Raw genomic sequence first — 18944 nt, 5'->3', positions numbered from 1 at the left:
TTTATCATCATTTCTTCTTCCCATTGTTGATCTCGTTGTTACTTAATGAACAAGTCTTCCCTAAGTATCCTTTCTTCTTTTCATTGTTGATGTCATTGCTATTTGATGAATAATTCTTTCCTAGAAAATAAAGCAATACGAGGAAAGTTAATACCTTTTTTAATTGACAATTCATAATGCTCTCTTCTTTCTTTCTCTTTTTCTCTCTTTTCTTCCTCATTTTTCTAGACTCTTCTTTCTTTTCTTTTTCTCACTCTTCTTTCTCTTTTCTCTCTCCTTCTTATTCCTCTTCTCTCTCTCTTTTCTTTCTCGTCTTTTTCTCTCTTTGCCTTTCCTTCATTTTTTATAAGTGTTTCCTTCTCATGTGCTCTTTTTAGCTTCCGCTCTTGCCTTCTTTTTAATACATCTAATTTTTGCATTATCCTTTCTTCCTCTTCTTTCAAGTATAAAATGTAGTTCTTGAGGTCTTCATTAGTAATGAGACTTGTATCCCCATTAGGACATTGATGAGTTTCATGTCCATAGCCTCAACATTTGGAACATCTTAGTGCACTTGTCTTTGATAATGATTTTCTATCAGGATTGTACTTCCTTTTAATACTAGCCATCTTGTCATTCAACTTTATAATTATGGATTCCAAGAAATTGACATTCTCCACCAGGGCCTCACAAACACTAGGTGTATCTCTACGTGTCATTCTCTTGGTACTTTTAAGTCCTTTGCGGAAACATGTTGCATTACTCAATATTGCTAGTTCCTACATGAAAATGTTAGTATAATAAAATATATTTAGGACCACATTACTCTTCTATGTGTTTCACTCAAATTCTCACTTGTGTATCACACTTATAGGCTTTTTCTTGAATGTACTCTCTCGCATTTTATCACTCAAATTCTCTTTAGCACATGGCAAAAAACTCCGATAGTTTAAGCAAAGAGTGAACAAACAATGTGAAAAACATTGCGAGATCTAAATCTTAACTCAAGAGATCAAAGAAAATACAAAACTCTAGATAAAACTTCAAGGAATTTTAAAGATACAATACAATAAATTAAAAAAATAATATGACTACCAAAAAGAGTTAAAGGAGACAATGCAGAGACTCTAAAACAACACTTATTACAATTCAATAGATTAATAAACGTTAAATAAAATTGCAGCAAAATAAAGACATAGGATCAACATATAGTATAGTTGTAATAGGAAACACTATAAGATTTTGAAAAGTTTTCCTGTAACACTTGATTTGGGAGTTAAGGTTCTTGCAAAAATAAAGAACCAAGATATATTCAAGTGTAAGAGATATATAGAAGGATTACAAAGGAGATTTTTAGATTGGTTTGAATCAACTAGTTCTATCCGGTATCAATCAACTTGGTATATAACTCTGATTTGAATAATACATAAGTGTATTGAGTTTAAGAAGAGTGTGAATCTTCTTGCTAAAGAGTTCTTAGCCTTGATCTAAGTTCAAGTGGTGGTTCTCTCTTGTTTTTCTTTGGTAGTGCTCCTTAGCTTATCCAAGGTGGAGCTAGAGGTCCTCTTGTCATTTGGTGGTGTTCATTAGCTTTATCCAAGTGGGAGCTAGAGGTTGATCACAGTTTATCCCAAGCTACATGAACTAGTCGAATTGGTAAGAACCAATCTTGTACTTGGTTCATTTCCTTTTTCTCTCATATTCCTTTCTCGTAATCTTTGCAGAACGACATAGTCTCTCTCCTTCCCTAAGCCAACTATCCATTTAGCAAAACCAAGATCTTCATCTAAGAATCAAGTTTCCAAGCCAAAGGACACTTAGAAACTTCAACCATAGCTTTCAGCATTCTTCAATTTGATCATCCAAACTTCACCCATAATTAAAGCTACCTATATACCATTAAGAACCACTAGACCAGATGCGGCCATAATCCACAAATTGTTTCAGAAACCATTTTAATAAGAACCAACGTATCAATAGAAGTTACGGATTCCACACAGTCAGCTCACTCATGCACCTCACTAATACTAACCCTCTTTCTCGAACTCCCGCTTCTGCTCTATTGGTGTATTACATGAATGTTCAATCATGCTACCTGGATGCAAACTGCCATCAAGAAATTTTTTTAATAGAGTTGATTAGATAGCAATAGCATTACAAATTTACTCTTATATTACAGGGTCCAAAATAAAAACAAACAGAAAGAGCACCAAAATAACCCTCAACTACATGGCTTCCATGGTGTATTATGTACTCAGGAATCCAGTTTACCTGATTGTCAATGACGCTCTTTTAAGACCTGGTTAGGGGGTCAGGGATAGGCTTAAGTTCTAGCAATGAAGCCTCAGTCACTTCAACCCCAGGATCAAATAATCTCCAGTCTCCATAATAGTTGAATGATGGTTCATGGGAAAATATCATGTTTGCAGGGACCTAACAAGCCATAAGACCAAAGCACTAACAACATAAAAACAGAGGCCACAGGAGATCTTATATCACAGGGCCAAAGGCCCGAAAATAAAAGATGTCTGTTATACCCTGCAGCATAAGAAAAAAAAACTAATGAAAGTTCAACTCATGGTCAATGTCTATACTTTCGTGCAACTTCATAAGGTAATTAATTACTTTCGTCGATGTGTTAACTTCATTTGTGTTGTGTCAATTTTACTTCTAAAGTAGATTGTATAATAAAATGCCAACGAGCAACTATCAATTCACATTTTTCTCTGCAATGTAAACAATCACAACAGTGGATTGTGTTTCTAGCTGCACTTAGCGTAATTAATACCAAACTCATGAAAATACATACAAGCGCCTGAGTTCAGCTCTAGTATTAACAACATTCACCAAAGGTTAACCACCAGTAAAGAAGCAACTAAATTTTAACCGAAAAGTTTTAAATCCTATAACTAAACAAACTTCGGTTGTCTTTGCATTGCACTAACCTTGCAGCTCTTGTTTGTGATGAGGAAATTGAAGTCTGGCTATACACCCGCATGCCATCCACCTCTTTGAATTTGAGGTATGCTGACCAATAAGTGTCATCTTCAAAGGTATAGTATTAAAGTGTCATTGGAGGGACCTCGTCTTAATCCCACAAAGAAAAACCTCGTTCTCTTATTACTCTTCTGGTCTCAGGTTGGCGAAGAAAATTTTTTTCCCTATCAAATTTACTGGGTATGTCCTTTACTTTATTTTTAAAACTATCATTTTCAAGTCCATTAGGTTCTACATCTGTCACCTGGTCCTCCGTTGACTGTTTCCCAGAAACCCATGCCTGAAGTATTTCTTCTGTTTTTGGTTCAGGAAGGAAGCCTTTCTCTTGCATCTCTGCATAATATCTGAATGCATCTTCTAGCTTTCCATTCAGAAACAGCCCATGAATCAGTACTATATATGAACTACGATCATGTCCGATTCCATCTTCCTTCATTGCATCCCATATCTTAAATACATCATCAAGCTGGCGCCAACGGCAAAACTTTCTTATCAACATTATATAAGTCTCATTGGTTGGGCAGCATCCCAGCTCTCTCATTTTGTCCAAGAGCTCAAATACTTCTTCCTTGGTCCTTAACATACGGAAGAAAGCATGGAAAGTTTGAATTGTTGGGCATAAGCTCCTCTTCAACATCTCATCAAAAAATTGTTTAGCTTCATCAACTTTGCGAGCTTTACAAAGAGGCCTGATCAAGGAGTTGTAAGTAACAACATCTGGAATAATGTTGTTGTCCTCCATTTTTCGAATGAGATTCACAGCTTCTTTCACAAGCCTACCCTTTGCTAGAGCATGAATTACAGCATTATAAACCTTCCTATCGGGAGTGATCTTCCTTTTCTTCATATCGTCAAACATCCTAAGCACCTTGTAGAGTGTAGAAGACTTTGAATAGCAGGATATGATACTTCCATAAGAGACAACATCGTGTTTGATTCCTCTCTTGCTCATCTCCTTCCATATTCTTTCTGCATGACTAGTGCTAACAATCAAATTACACCATCCATTCAGAATTATGTTAAAGCTTTTAATGTCAAGTGGGAATACATTTTTGTTGCAGAACAGTAAGTTCTCAGCATCCTGCACATTCTTATACCGGCAAAGGGCAGAAAGAAGGCTCTGAAATTCCTCTAGCCCAATTTGAAAGTTAAACCGTTTATAAGCATAGAAAGTATTGATAGCCCTTGCAACATCATGTATAGCACAGTATCTCCTGATCATGATCAACAGTGTCTGTGGAGTGATAAGAGATGGACCAGTTCTACCTCCTCTCATTTCCTCAATTAAGGTCCAAGCAGTATCAAACTTCCTCATTTTGCCAAGAATGGAGATCATAGAATGATACTCCCGAACCGAATGAGTATACCCAGGCTGCTTGCCAGCCCATAAGAAAAATGTGAAAGCCGCTTCCCAATCATTGCGAGTTTTTGAAAGGACCTCCCCAACCAGCTCTTGTGATAGCGCCACACTGCAATGCTCAAGCTTTTGCTTAATGTCAGATGGTCCAGAACCCATCTCATGCATTATATCCAAAATGGTTTTAACATCTGGGGCAAGATCATCATCTCTTAAATGTAACTTACTACAATCGGTACCATTCTTGTTTTTATTCTTGCCATGACCATCATCATAATCATCTTCCTCATCCCCATCCCCATCATCTTCATCACTCAAGGCCTCGTGTGCAGGGGCATCAGTTGACTCCCCAAGGCTTCTGGTTGAAGATGAAGTAGAAAAGGGCCTGACTGATAAACCAAAATTTGGCGGAGCTAAAAACGTTTCATACTTCAAAGGGTTAAACAAATTGAAACCATCACTCACAAGGGACTGTTCTACTACATGACAACGATTAACAACGAGTGAGTTATGGTTGATGCGTAATAGCACAACAGAGAGAAGAGATATTCTAGATCCGACTCTGTTCATGACTGACAAATAAGCGATGTACACTTCAATGTATCGAAATTAGACAGAGTGTCAGAATATTATGGCCCAAATTTCTTCGGTTAACGTTGAGCGAAAGATGTTTGTGAAAATGACTAAAAGAAACTACAAGCAAAAGTGAATTGTTACAAATCTAAAGCATTGTACCGTGGTGTCCACCGGAATCGCGGGTTCTATTCTATAGAATGTTTTAGAGAATGAAATTTCCAACAATAAACGCTAAGCACAGCAAACTCGATTCTACTCATCAATGTTGGGCCAGAGACCTAGTCCGTTGAAAACAAATTGGGTTAGTCTCTTATTGCACCTCTTGTTTTACTCTTCACAATCTTAATGGTTTTACTTTTTAAAATACCTATACCTCCACTAGTAAGACTCTACCCTGCCTAAAGTAATCTTATCTAATTCACGAGTTTATTTTATATTGAAACATGTACGTAACAATCGAAATAATTTTTTCACGTAAAATAAACAAGCCCAAAATCAAATTATTAGTTAAGTGGATAATTAAGTATAGTTTAATATTTGAATTTGAATACATTCATACCATAGGTATTGATTTAATTAAATCACCTCTACTTGCATCTCTTATTGTAAATATAGATTGTTTTAGACCTTCTTCATTCTTACTTTCATTTTTACTGCATTTTTCATGAATGTTAGAAGACAATGGATAAATTTAAATTAAGACAAAGGAGTTATCCGACATTATTGGAATCAATTGAACGTGGGTTTTAAACTATAATGGGGTAGGTTAAGAAAAATCTGATTCGATTTTAACTTATAAAATAATATAGCTTAAGTAAAAAAATAAGTTATTTTAGTTTTTTAATGGATTTTTGCAAACTAAAGACAAATCATGTAGTAATCATATTAGGTCAAAAAAATACTAAAAAATTAAAATCTAAATCCTATACTGTATAGCTTCTATTGATTTCTCCACAAATATCTATAACAAAAATTAAACTACCAATGGAGATATTTTGTACTTAAATTAATTTATTTACTTAACTTATTAAAGAAAGTATTTAATAGATATTGGCATTCCTGTCTTAGTCTCTTGAGTGCATTCTATAATTAAAAAAAAGCTCCATGAAATAATATGAAATCTAAAGTAGGTTGTAAATCTTCAACTTGACAGGAAGAAGGGAAAATGTTATGTGGGTTGATTTATATGATGATAGGGTTTAGGTGGCGCGTAGGAAAGGTTCTGGATGTTGGGAGTGGTGATGTTGGACTAGGGACAGTATGTAAGCAAAAAAAATTACTAACACAGTACACCTGTAACAACAATCCTTCTGTTTCTGCCACGCTCTCACATAGTTGTATACACAGGCTCTCTGCTTCTGCCATGCACAACAACACTTCTCAAACACCAAAAATGCATAATGGATGAACAATGGAATAGAGAAAACAAGAGACAATATTTTCTCATTAACATCAAAGTATGTATACAAGTTATTTATATTGTCTAACACACCCTCCTAATCAAAGAATCTATACACATCTACCCCATAAGCTCTCTAAGTTTCTCAAATCTCAGATAATTCAATGACTTAGTAAAGCCATCAGCCACTTGATCCTCATTGTTGCAATGATCAATTAAATCCTTCCTCTACTCATTTGATCCTAAAAAAATTGAATTTGATCTTTATGTGTTTATGCTTGCCATGGAAAATAGGATTCTTAGACAAACATATAGCAAATTTGACTGTATAGGCTTCACGTATTCCAACTTCAATTCATTTACCAAACTCTCTAAACATAGGCATTGACAAGTAGCGTCTGCAGCAGCAATGTGTTTTTCTTCACATGAATAAAGTGCCACCACATTTTGTTTCTTTGAACACCAAGAAACTGGTGCACCCAAAAATTTGAATAAATAGCCATAGGTGTTCTTCCTTTCTACCTTATCACCACACCAGTCAGAATCTGACCAAGCTTCCAACACGTTTCCAGCTTCAATCTGTTCTGCAAACCTTTTCGGAAAGAACAAACCAAGACCAGTTGTGCCTTTTATATACTTTAGTATATGTTTCGTTATTGCTATGTGTAATAATCTTGGATTAATTGTTCATGAACCTACTAATTAACTCAACACCGTAACAAGTATTTGGCTTGCTATTGCATAAGTATTTCAATGATCCAGTGATTTGTCTATACAACATGACATCAACTTCTTCTTCTTCTTCAATTTATTCAGTCAACTTCAAATTCACCATGACGGGTATAGGTATTAAGTTACATGTTAAACTTTTTTAAATTCTCATTCGCATACTTTTGCTCATGCATCAGAATTCCATGTGATGTATAAATAAATTCGAGACCTAGAAAGTAGTTGAGGATACCTAAATCTGTCATCTTAAATGTGGCTTTCATATCTGATTTGAACTTATCAATTTGTTTTCTTTGTCTCCTGTTACAAGAAAATCATATACATTGAGACATATCAACAGCACACTTTCACCCTTTGATTATTTTATGTACAGGCCATACTCAATCGAACTCTTCACAAAACCTTATTTATGTAAGCAATGTTGTTAAACTCGAATATCGTAAGAGGATCGGGAAGGGAATGAATACTCGTAACTCGAGGATCATAACTCGACTCGTAAGAGTTATGAGTAGATAAAAAAATATATTCATAAATAGGTGCATCATTTAAAAAAATATAAATGATAAAAACAAGTCATACATAATTCATAAAATGAATCCATAACAATTAAAATAGTTTCATAAGTGTGGCCAAGCATAAACCATCTAATAAATTGTTCAATGTTTAAAATCCAAGGAATTCGTTCATATCAAAAGTAGGATAATCATCATTGTCCTCCATAGCATCTTCATTTTCATCAATGTCCTCTCCTCTACGACCTTGATCATTATCAACAATTGGAGGAACCTCCAAATGATCCATAGGTGCAACAACACCACCTCTACTAGCATCTTCATTCTATCCAACTTCAAGTAAGACTTTTTCATATGAAGCATCTAAACTTGAACTTGCTTCATTTTCCTCCACTGTCCATTCATCATCAGAAGCAAGATCATCCATGTTATAGTCCTTTTTTTTCCTAACATCCTTCTTCTTTTTCAATCTTGAATTAGCCATTACAAAGACCACATCATTCATGGTCTTTTGTTGTAAACGATTTCTTTTCTTTGTGTGGACCTAAACAATTACAAAGTTAATTAACACCTTATACTAACATCTAAAAATAATTATAAAATCAATTTCATAAATAGGAATTCTTACCCTTTCAAAAGCACTCCAATTACGCTCACATCCGGATGAACTACAAGTCAAACTCAATACTCTAATTGCAAATCTTTGTAGTTCTGGATGTTCATCACCATATGATTCCCACCATTGGGATGGAGTTTTGGTTTTGAGTGCGCGTTGAGCTATTGCACTACCAAAAAATCCAGATTTACTCTTGAAACTCTCAATTTGAGAGTCAATCTTACCGATCTCATCAATGTCTCCCACTAGCCTTTCCAAACAATCATACATTCTGCGTTTCACCTCATAATCAGCTTTAAACTCAGCATCATAGTGCAACATGGGATTCAAATAATAGCCTGCAGCATGCAATGGCCTATGCAATTTGCTGTCCCATCTATGATCGATGATTTCCTAAAGAGGGGTGTAGCTATATAAGATAAAAATAAATGAATTAATCTACAAAAACAAATAAATTAGAAAATTAAATATTAGTATAAGGGAATTAGTTATTATTATTACCTCTTACTAACTCCATTGAAAAGACTTTGTATCTTTTCTTTAGCAATATCCATTTCTTCATAGATAAATCCCACGGCTGGCTTCTCATCCGAATCTACCATGCGCAACACCTTAATTAGAGGAAGGGCACCTCTCAAGCAATTCAAAATATTTTTCCAAAATTCCTTATCCAATATCAAATTTTCCACAAGTCCTCCATCTCTAGTCTTTACCAATTGACTAGATTGTCACTCATTTGATGTGAACATCCTAATCAATGGCCCTTTGTTTTCATTCAAGCATCCCAAAGTCAAATAAGAAGTGGCAAAACGAGTATTTGCGGGTCTTATCAAATCTTTCCCCTTAGTAAATTTGTGCAACAAGGAAATAAGACTCGTTCTTGAATAAATGTAGGTTGTGATTTTCTTACCACTACCTATTGTATCATGATGAAGTGGAATTTTCTTCTCAAAATCTTCCAACATCAAATCAATGCAATGGGCTGCACAAGGTGTCCAATATAGCTTTTGCCTCTTTTGCATTAACAAGTCTCCAGCTGCCTTGTAATTTGCTGCATTGTCGGTTACAATTTGGATCACATTATCTTCCCCAATCTCCTCAACAACATCATCCATCATCTTATAAATTTTGTTAGCTGTCTTGCAAATGTCAGATGCATCAATAGACTTCAAAAAGACAGTCCCCCTTGGGCTATTAACCAAAAAATTAAGTATCGTCCTTCTGCTCCTATCAGTCCATCCATCTGTCATTATTGTGCATCCATTTTTCTTCCAAAATAGTTTATGCTCCTCCAAAATCATATTGGTCTTTTCAACCTGTTGCTTTAAATATTTCACCCTAATCTCATGGTAGGATGGTGGCTTAAATCTAGCCCCATGTTTTGCAACCAACTCAAGCATCCTCCTAAATTCTTCATTGTTTGCCACATTAAATGAAATTGCATTGTTGTAGAAAAATAAAGCAATTTCTTGACAAGCATCCTCCCTCTCAGTTTTCTTAAAGATTGAATTGATAGTAGTCTGGGTATTCCTTCTCTTAAAAATATTTGATGACTCATCAGTACGTTCTTCACTTGGTCTTTTTCTAGCAGATTCTGATTCAGCCATGCCACCATCCCCTTCAAATTCTATGAATATTGATTTTTTAACCAAATTTTGCTGCAACAGGGAAACCACACCCAACATTGATTTTTTAACATCTTCCAGAACTGCAATACATGCTCCAACATCCTTTGAAGTTCCTGCTAAATGATGTTTGAGTCGATAAATTCCACCCGTCAATACCTTTTCACAATATTTACATTTCAGATTTCTTGTTTTCCCATCAATAGAAATGTAGTGACTCCATGCAGGATCTGTCCTCAGCCCAACTCCACTCCCTCTTCCACTTGATGCCATTTTTTTTCTTCAAACAAAAAATAAATACAGGAGTCGTGTAGAGTCTGTGTAGAACAGTGAGGGAAAAATAAAATAGGGAGAAAAAACAGAGGCTACGTGAGGGAGAAAAAACTGAACCTGCGTGAGGGAGTGACGTGGGTGGAAAATCCCGACAGCGTCGGGAAGGGAAGCGACGACATCGGGAAGGGCGACGACGGCGTCAGTGACGGGGCGGCACAGTAGGCGCGAACGTGAGTGAGGCAGTAGGCGCGCGAACGTGTGTGAGGAGGTTCGTTCGTCAGTTGTTGGGTCTTCGATAGTCTTCTCACGAGGTGTAAAAGTACCTATCTAAAAGGGGGAAAAGTGTTGTTGGATTTTAAATTGGGTCGGGTCATTTTAATAAGTCATGGAGCAGCCCTTTTAATGTTGGGGAAAGCTGTCAAACTTAACCTAGCTGCCCCCATTACATCTCTCACAACAACAGAACCCTAAAATGTCATCCATGGAAGATCGATCCAAGATCGACGTGCCTCCGATCCTCCGATCCGACAACTAAACTCGGAAGATCGCTCCGATCCGGCGACCGCATCAGCTCGTTTGCAGGATAAAAACTCGCAAGATCGTTCAAGTTTGCGATCTAGATCGCGATCTTGACAACATTGTATGTAGGAATGCATCAATCACCTTGTTCCAAGCTTTCGGAGTTTGTTTGAGACCGTATAAGGCCTTATTAAGCCTGCATACTTGATGTTCACTTCCAACCTCACATATACTTCTTCTTCCAATGGTCCATTAAGGAAAGTAGATTTAACAGCAAGTTGTCATATAGTCTAACTTCTCCAACTAGCAACAGCCACAACAAGTCTCAGTTTCAAGCCTTGCGACAGGAGCAAATACATTCGTGTAGTCAATACATTGTTTCTGCAAAAAAGCCTTTAGCTACCAACCTTGCTTTGTGCTTGGCCATTGTTCCATCATATTTTAGCTTTAGTTTAAACACCTATTTTAACGTCAATAGGATGCTTATTTTTCAGAAGATTTACCAGCTTCCATGTTTTGTTTCTTTAAATGGCTTCAACCTCTTCAATCATAGAATTTTTCCACTCTTTGACATCAATTGCTTATTCCCAGCTCACATGTTCAAAATCAATGAAAAAGTTAAAGTACATAAGCTCTTCATCATTATTGATTCCATTATCAGTTAGTCAAGTAGAGGGGAATCTGACCCTTTGAGATCTTTTGGCCTTAAGCAACTCAACCACATCAACATCACTAGAATTTCTTTCTTTCTCTTCTATAAAACATGTTATTTTTTGTGAGCTTGGCTTACTCCCCCAATTCCATTTTGCAACTTCATCCACCACTATGTCTCTACTTATGATCACTTGATTCAATGAATAATTTGTATGCGCCAATTGGATGATATCTTACTAGAACCGAGGTATCACTCTTATCATCTAGTTTATTTCTCTTTTCATCTGGTATGTGTTTGTGACATACAAAACCAAATATCTGAAAGTGATGCACCAAAGGTTTGTGTCCAGACCATGCCTCATCAGGAGTAACATTCTTCATCTTCTTTATTGGACTCTTGTTTAGCATAAAGGCAGTTAGGGTTACAACTTCTCCCTAAAAATAGTTTGGTAGTCCTTTGCCTTTCATCATGCACCTCATCAAATCAAGTAAAGTTTTGTTTCTCCTTTTCGCCAGGCCATTGTGTTGGGGTGTGTAAGGGGTTGTGACTTCATGCTCAAGCTCTTCTGGTTCGCAGAATTCATTCATCTAATTGGACTTAAACTGTCCTCCACCATTGGTTTTGAAAATCTTCAAACTCCAACTAGATTGTGTCTCAACTTTAGCAAGCCATTTAACAAACACAAAAAAAAGACTTTTTTCTTCTCTTTTATCTAATATAGCCACACTTTCCTAGTGTATTCATCAACAAAGGTTGGTAAGTATTTATTACCTCCTAGAAAAGGTGTTTCAAATAGGCCACAAATATCTGAATGGACTACATCAAGAGGGTCCTTTGCTTTTTTTGGTGTAGTGGCTTTAAATTTCTTCCTCGATTGTTTCCTAATCAAACAACATTCACACTTCTTCTATGGTTGATGTATCACTGACATCAATTTTACCATTCTTTCACTACTTAATAAGTTTAGGCTATTAAAATTTAAGTGCCCAAATCAGAAATGCCAAAGGTAACTCTCTTCTTCAACATTCACAGAAGACAAGCATTGAATTGTAGTGGCGTCAAGATTAATTTTGAATGTTTTATTTCTTGATATTGGCGCTTTCAATAATAACCTTTGCTTTGAGTCATAGACTTCAATGTGATTTTGCTTCATAATCATGGAATAACCTTTTTCAAGTAATTGCCTTAGACTCAGCAAATTATGTTGCATTGAGGGAACATACAACACATCATGAATGTATGTTATCTTACCGTTCTTTCGTGTGATCAAAACCTTGCCAATTCCTTCTACTGTGATGGTGTTGTTATCTGCAAATCTAACACTGTTTTTTACAGTTGAATCAAGATAAATTAGCCAATCTCTATTTCATGTCATATGGTTCGAACAGTCAGTTTTAAGTTACCATGAAGACATATCGTTATCACTGTTTGTAGTAACCATTAGTAATACTTGATCCAAATCAGAATTGTCCTCATCTTGGGCCAGATGCGCTTCGTCACTATTCTTGTCTTTCTTATTTTTAGCACCATTGTTATGCCAACACTCCAATACATAGTGACTAAACTTGTCAAATTTGTAACATTGAACCTTTCTTTGGTCAAGATTTCTCCTGCCACTTCCCCTAGATTATCTTTCACCTCTTTATGTCTGATTATTTTTTCTATTTAGAGTTATTGTCATTAGAATTTTCAAAACAATCAGTGTGCTTGCCTCCACTTCTTTCGCCTCTTGATCTTTCATGTGAATACCTTCCACCACGTCCTCTATTTCGCTATTGATTGGCTCTGGCTTGAAGGGCTTGATCAATGGTTCTTTCAACAATTCGTTGCTCATGTACTTCCAAGGAATTTTGCAGTTCCTCTACTGTCATGTCTTCAAGATTTTTAGACTCTTCAATAGCAACCACAATGTGATCAAAATGAGGATTCAACGTCTGCAATACTTTCTCTACAATCTTTAAATCTTTTATCTTCTCATCACATGCCTACATAGCATTAGTCACCACTTGTAACTTGTTAAAATACTCTATCAAAGATTATTACTCTGCCATTGAAAAAATTCATATTGTCTTCTCAATGACTGAAGCTTCACCTTTTTAACTTTTCCAAATTACCGTACCCATTGCTTAATATATCCCATATCTCCTTTGATGTGGCAGCTTTTGAAATTTTCTGAAATATGTTAGGTGATACACATTGAGGCAGCAAAACCCTTGCTTTATAGTCCAGTCTCTTGTTCTCTCTGAACGTTGCTTTTTATTCATCACTTGCATTCTTGGTGGGTTCTTTAAACCTATTCTTGAGAATCTCATCCACATCTTGATATCCAACAATCGCATCCATCTTGACGCACCAATCATCATAGTCTTTCCCATCAAAGATAGGGAGACTTTCTGGTATAACTGTAACAACCATAAGAACACTTCTCTGAATGTTCCACCGTACTACCCTTCAACAATTTGCTAGGCTCCCCTCAAACCTTACTCTATGATACCAATCTATTGGACCAGGGATAATACACCTATAGCAACAATCCTTTTGCTTTTGTCATGCTCTTACATAGCTATATACAAAGGCCCTCTACTTTTTCCATGCACATTAGCACTTCTCACACACAAATTATCAAACACCAAAAATGCATAATGGATTAACAATAGAATAGAGAGAACAAGAGACAATATTTTCTCTTTAACAACAAAGTATGTATATAAGGTATTTATATTATCTAACGGTTAAGACCATTACAAACTTTGATTACTATTCATCAAGTGACAACTAGAGTGTAAGGGAACCCAATCGTCAATGTTGAAGGTGTGGTTTCGTTGGAACTAGTTAGTTACATGTGCCATTCCTTAGTGGATTTAAGGTGACATGAAACTCATGGGGTCCTCTACAACAAGGGTGGTGGTATTGTTTAAGTAAGTGATCATAGTGTATTTTGGTATAGCTTCTTCACTTAATAAAATCAAAAAGTGTATGGTTGTGGCAAGGGAAATACTTTTCATTACAATGGTAATATATACCAGGGGCTCGTTTATATTTATGTTGGGTTGAGGTAAGTTTTTGTATAGGAAGCGAAGGTGTGGAAGAGAGATTTGGAGTGAGGTGAAAAGGAGGTTGCGGTTGGGGTAAGAGACTTCGAGACATTGAGGGAGGGTGTGTATGGTTGTGTATAATGGGATTTGGAATTGGTAATTTTAGATTTCAAAAGCTTAGCAAGGCCTGAAGCCTAGGTAATGGAAGTGGGTTGAAGGACGACTATTTCTTGACGAATCCCAGGATGAGGCTAGCGATGAAACAATTAAGTAACATATGAGGGGTGAGACTCATAACTCTATAATAGTGTTGTTGAATGTCGTCCATGGGGGCACCATGGCGGAAACCGGTAACGATTTCTCGGCCAACTGCCATAACAAGGCAAAGGGGAATCGTGTTTTCTGTGGCTGCCCATGGTGGCCGCTCCGGGCATGGCAGGTGGCGGTAGCGGAGTGGTCGTGGCAAAAAAATCAGACGGAATAAAAAAACCAACATCTTGAATGGAGGAGAAGAGAAGAAAGAGGAGCAACGATGGAATGTGTGGGTGAGAGAAAGAAGATGACCTAACCTAATTGCTTCTTCTGATTCATTTAAAAATTGGGCTTGGCCCACTAAACCTTTATTTTTCCAACGTGCAAAACTTGTTCCCCTCTTATTTTATTCTTTTACCCTAACTTCAGCCACCTAACCCAACGTGCGAAAGACTCATTCCTTGTTATTTCACTCTTTTACCCTAATTTCAGCCACCATTTTTATTCTTTAAAAATTGGGTCTGACCCACTAAACGTATATTTAACCTAACCTACCTGCAAAACTTCCTTTATTCTTTATTATTTTATTCAACATCAAGAACAATTATTATTCTTTTAATATTGTAACCAAAAGCTTCTAAAGATTCCACATAACTTCTTTCCCAGTCCAATTGTCCCTACCAGTCACTACAACCTCCGCCACCCGTCGACAGCCATTGTCGCCGACTGCCACTGCCAAGTTTTTTTTTTCAATTTTACTTTTATTTTTTTGTTTCTATTTGTCTACTTTCACTATAATTATTTTGTAAAAAATATACCTATTTTCCAACAACAATAATGGCCAATGATAAAGATCCTTCAAGAACATCTCATATGAGTAACATGGGATGGAAACATTGTCATCCGATGGATGAATCAAATTTAAATACAACTATTTGCAATTATTGTGGGAAAGTTATGAAAGGAGGAGTTACAAGAGAAAAAGAAAATCTCAAGGCAAAGAAGCGTAATATTGTTGCTTGCACCAAGACTCCAAAAAATGTGAGAGAAGAACTTTGAAAATTATACAAAGAAAAAACAGACAGCTCATCCGTCAATCCTGGATATACTACAACCAATGATAACCATGAGAGTGAAAATGAGGTTGAAATTTCCACGGCTAGTAATGATAAAGGGAAAAATAGTTATGGAAGAAAAGGATCAATGGATATGTTTTATAGAAATCCATCTGCTGCGATAGAGAAGAGAAAAAAGGAAAAACTAAAGCAAGCTAGCATTAAAGAAGCATATAACAAAAATTTAAAGGCATCGGTTCATTAATATATTGCTCGATTTTGGTACCAAGCAGGCTTGTCATTCAACCTTGTGAGGTTGAAAAGTTTTCAAGATATGATTGATGTCATAGGTGCTTATGAACCTAATTTACCTGCTCCTAGTTATCATGAAATCAGAGTTCCACTTCTCAACAAGGAAGTTTAGTACACTGAGAAGTTGTTGCAAGATCATAAATTTCAATGGAGCAAACATGGTTGTTCTATTATGTAAGATGTAAGGACTGACCGAAAGCAACGATGCTTGATTGACTTTTTGGTGAGCTCCCCTACAAGGACAATGTTTGTCAAGTCCAATGATGGTTCAAACTTTTAGAAGACATGAGAAAAACTATTTGAGATGTTTGATTCCCTTGTGGAGGACATTGGAGAAGAAAATGTTGTTCAAGTTATAACAGATAATGGGAGCAATTATGTGTTGGTTGGTAAGTTGTTAGAAGAGAAAAGACCCCATCTCTATTGGACTCCTTGTGCTGTCCATTGTATAGATTTGATGCTTGAAGACATTGGAAAGCTTCCTTTGATAAAGAAGACAATTCAAAGAGGAGTTAGTCTTGTTGGATTTATCTATAGCCATTCTAGTACCTTGAGTCTGTTGAGACAATTTACAAACAAAAGGGAATTAGTAAGACATGTCGTTACAAGGTTTTCTTCCTCTTGTTTATCATTACAAAGGTTGCATCAAGAGAATGGAAAATTGAGAAAGATGTTCACTTCTAATGAATGGAGCAATAATAAGCTATCTAAGGAAGCCAATGGGAGGGAGGCTACAAAATTTGTTCTTATGCCTTCATTTTGGAATCAAGTAGTGTTTACTCTTAAAGTCATTGCTCCTCTTGTTCATCTGCTTTGTCTAGTGGATGGGGAAAGAAAAGCAGTTATGGGTTATATATATGAAGCAATGGAGAAATCCAAGGAAATAATAATGAAGTCATTCAACAATGATGAAAGTAAATACAATGATGTATTTACAATCATTGATAACAGATTGACATGTCAACTTCATCGCCCCTTGCATGTTGCTGGTCACTTTTTTAACCTAGAGTTTTTTTTTTCCAACCCAGATATGGAATATGATTTGGAAGTTACAAATGGATTATATGACTACATTAGGAGGTTAGTGCCAAGTAAATATGTGCAACAAAACATTTTAACTGAGTTGCCTCCTTATAAGAGTGCAAATGGACTCTTTGGTGATGATTTTGCCAAAGAATCAAGGAAGACCACAACTCTAGGTGAGGCACTTACACACTTTGTAAATTGGGCTAAGATATAATTATTACATTCGTTTCTTTGATTGTGTAGCTCAATGGTGGAAGAATTATGGGCATGGAGCTCCCAACTTACAAAAGCTAGCAATCAAGATTTTAAGTTTGATATGTAGTTTATTAGGATGTGAGCGGAATTGGAGTGTGTTTGAGCAAGTAATAAGACATGACTCATTTCATTATCATCTTGTAAAGTGTATATAGAAATTAATTCACATATTACTTATTCATAATGTAGAGTCATTCAAAAAAAAAAGAATAGGCTGGACCACAAAAGGTTGCATGATTTGGTTTACATAAAGTGTAATCAACAACTTACTCAAAGATATGATATTAGGGATGAAATAGACCCTATTCTATTGAATGACATTGATGAATGTAACGAGTGGTTAGTGGGAGAAGTTGATGATGATAACAATAATGAAGATGAGGGTAATGAGTTGGTTTTTGATGATGATCTAAGTCTTTATTGGGCAACTGTTTATGAAGCTTCAGGTATTGAAGAACTAGTAGTTTATACAAGGAGACAAACAACTAATAAAAGAAAGCAATCATCAAGTGGTGGTATTGTTATTCAATCATCAAGTGGTGGTATTGTTATTCCATCATCAAGTGGTGCTATTGTTATTGGATCTTCTCATACTTCTAAGAAAGGTTCAGGTGCAACTCTAACTCCAACACAACCCAAGAAGGGTAAAGAGAAGACTCAAATTCAAGTTCAAAATGAATTGCATGATAGTTCTGATTCCGAGTTTGAAAGATTACTTAACTTTGATAGAGTGTCTTAGAAGGGGAAGAGGAAGAGGGATATGTCCCATTGGATAATGATATTGAAGACAATTATGTTGGAATTGAAAAAGAATCTGATGATTAGAAAGAAACTTAATACATATATTTTATTATTTATTGTTATTTTATGTTTTGAACTTTAAATTTGTGGTGTTTTGATATAATGTTATTACTAATTGAATTTTTAGACATAATATCATTACTTTTTTATTAAAATTATATTTGGTACTATTATATTTTTTTTACCGCAATATTTTTAGTCCATTACTGTTATCGCTATAACTTTATAACGGTTTTTTGGATCGCCGATATTTTTCGGTATCGAATATCAATAACACTGCTCTATAACAAAATTTTACAAAAGATGTTGGTATCATGCGAGTGTGTTGTGTTCGCTAAGTTTGAACAGCTCTCTAAGTTTGAACAGCTCTGTCTGATGGTTGGCATACATTGTTGGTCCCAAAGGAAGTTTGAGAGGGCATCCGAAAGAAATCCATTCACTGGGTTATGATTTTGGTACATCCACTTAAACTAATTGAGTGCCTCGCCTTTCATGTAAAAGACAACCTTGTTTAATCGAGAATCTCATGAAATATAATAAAACTGGAAAAACCAATCAACTTGAAATAGCGAATCTAATGGACCAGTTCCATAAAAAGAAAGGGCAACTGGATTTTGGTAGACGGATAGATGAAGGTTTAGTGGTGGAGAGTGAAAAGGCGGAATGTTGGTGGTTGTTGTAGCAAATATTGTTTGAGGAATGGTTGCATTGGGAGGAGGTAAAATGGAGTGTAAATTGGCAAGTAGATTGATCGATAAAAGGTTTTAGAGGGGGTGCAGAAGGTGGTTTGGTTGTCAGTGACGGTTTCCATGGCTTGTTGAAAGACTGTAATAACCATCTTGTGTGGCCACCGCAACATCAAATTGGGATTGAAGGTTGGCTAATTTGTCAAGGATAGCCTGCAAGGTGTCCTCAACATCTTTGTTTGGTTTAGGAGGCATGAAGGTAGATCAATGAAAGCATCACAATGT

At 36.0% G+C, this 18944-nt stretch overlaps 2 protein-coding genes and 1 pseudogene across 3 annotated transcripts; 1 reads left to right on the top strand and 2 right to left on the bottom strand.

Moving 5' to 3' along the window:
- Nucleotides 1-332: 332 nt before the first annotated feature.
- LOC114173337 (pentatricopeptide repeat-containing protein At5g15010, mitochondrial-like) lies at nt 333-5287 on the bottom strand. 2 transcript variants are annotated; one of them, XM_028057697.1, is made up of 3 exons: nt 2925-5287; nt 2251-2517; nt 333-2085 (listed from the first exon to the last, which is right to left on the bottom strand). In XM_028057697.1, the coding sequence occupies exon 1, from the start codon at nt 4901-4903 to the stop codon at nt 3068-3070; it is 1836 nt and encodes a 611-aa protein (XP_027913498.1). In that variant the 5' UTR covers nt 4904-5287; the 3' UTR covers nt 333-2085; nt 2251-2517; nt 2925-3067. The 2 variants fall into 2 exon arrangements, with proteins under 2 accessions (XP_027913498.1, XP_027913583.1); XM_028057782.1 differs by having other exon boundaries at nt 2251-2412.
- A 2587-nt stretch (nt 5288-7874) lies between these two features.
- LOC114190017 lies at nt 7875-10063 on the bottom strand (annotated as a pseudogene).
- A 6132-nt stretch (nt 10064-16195) lies between these two features.
- On the top strand, nt 16196-17911 carry LOC114190012. Its single transcript, XM_028078755.1, has 2 exons — nt 16196-17090; nt 17517-17911. The coding sequence occupies exons 1-2, from the start codon at nt 16196-16198 to the stop codon at nt 17909-17911; spliced, it is 1290 nt and encodes a 429-aa protein (XP_027934556.1).
- The last annotated feature ends 1033 nt before the right edge of the window (nt 17912-18944 follow it).

This window comes from Vigna unguiculata, chromosome 1 (assembly GCF_004118075.2).
Source record: "Vigna unguiculata cultivar IT97K-499-35 chromosome 1, ASM411807v1, whole genome shotgun sequence".
In the NCBI taxonomy this organism is placed as follows: Eukaryota; Viridiplantae; Streptophyta; class Magnoliopsida; order Fabales; family Fabaceae; genus Vigna; species Vigna unguiculata.
Note: the sequence above shows the minus strand (reverse complement) of the source record. Positions and strands in the feature narration are given on the sequence as shown.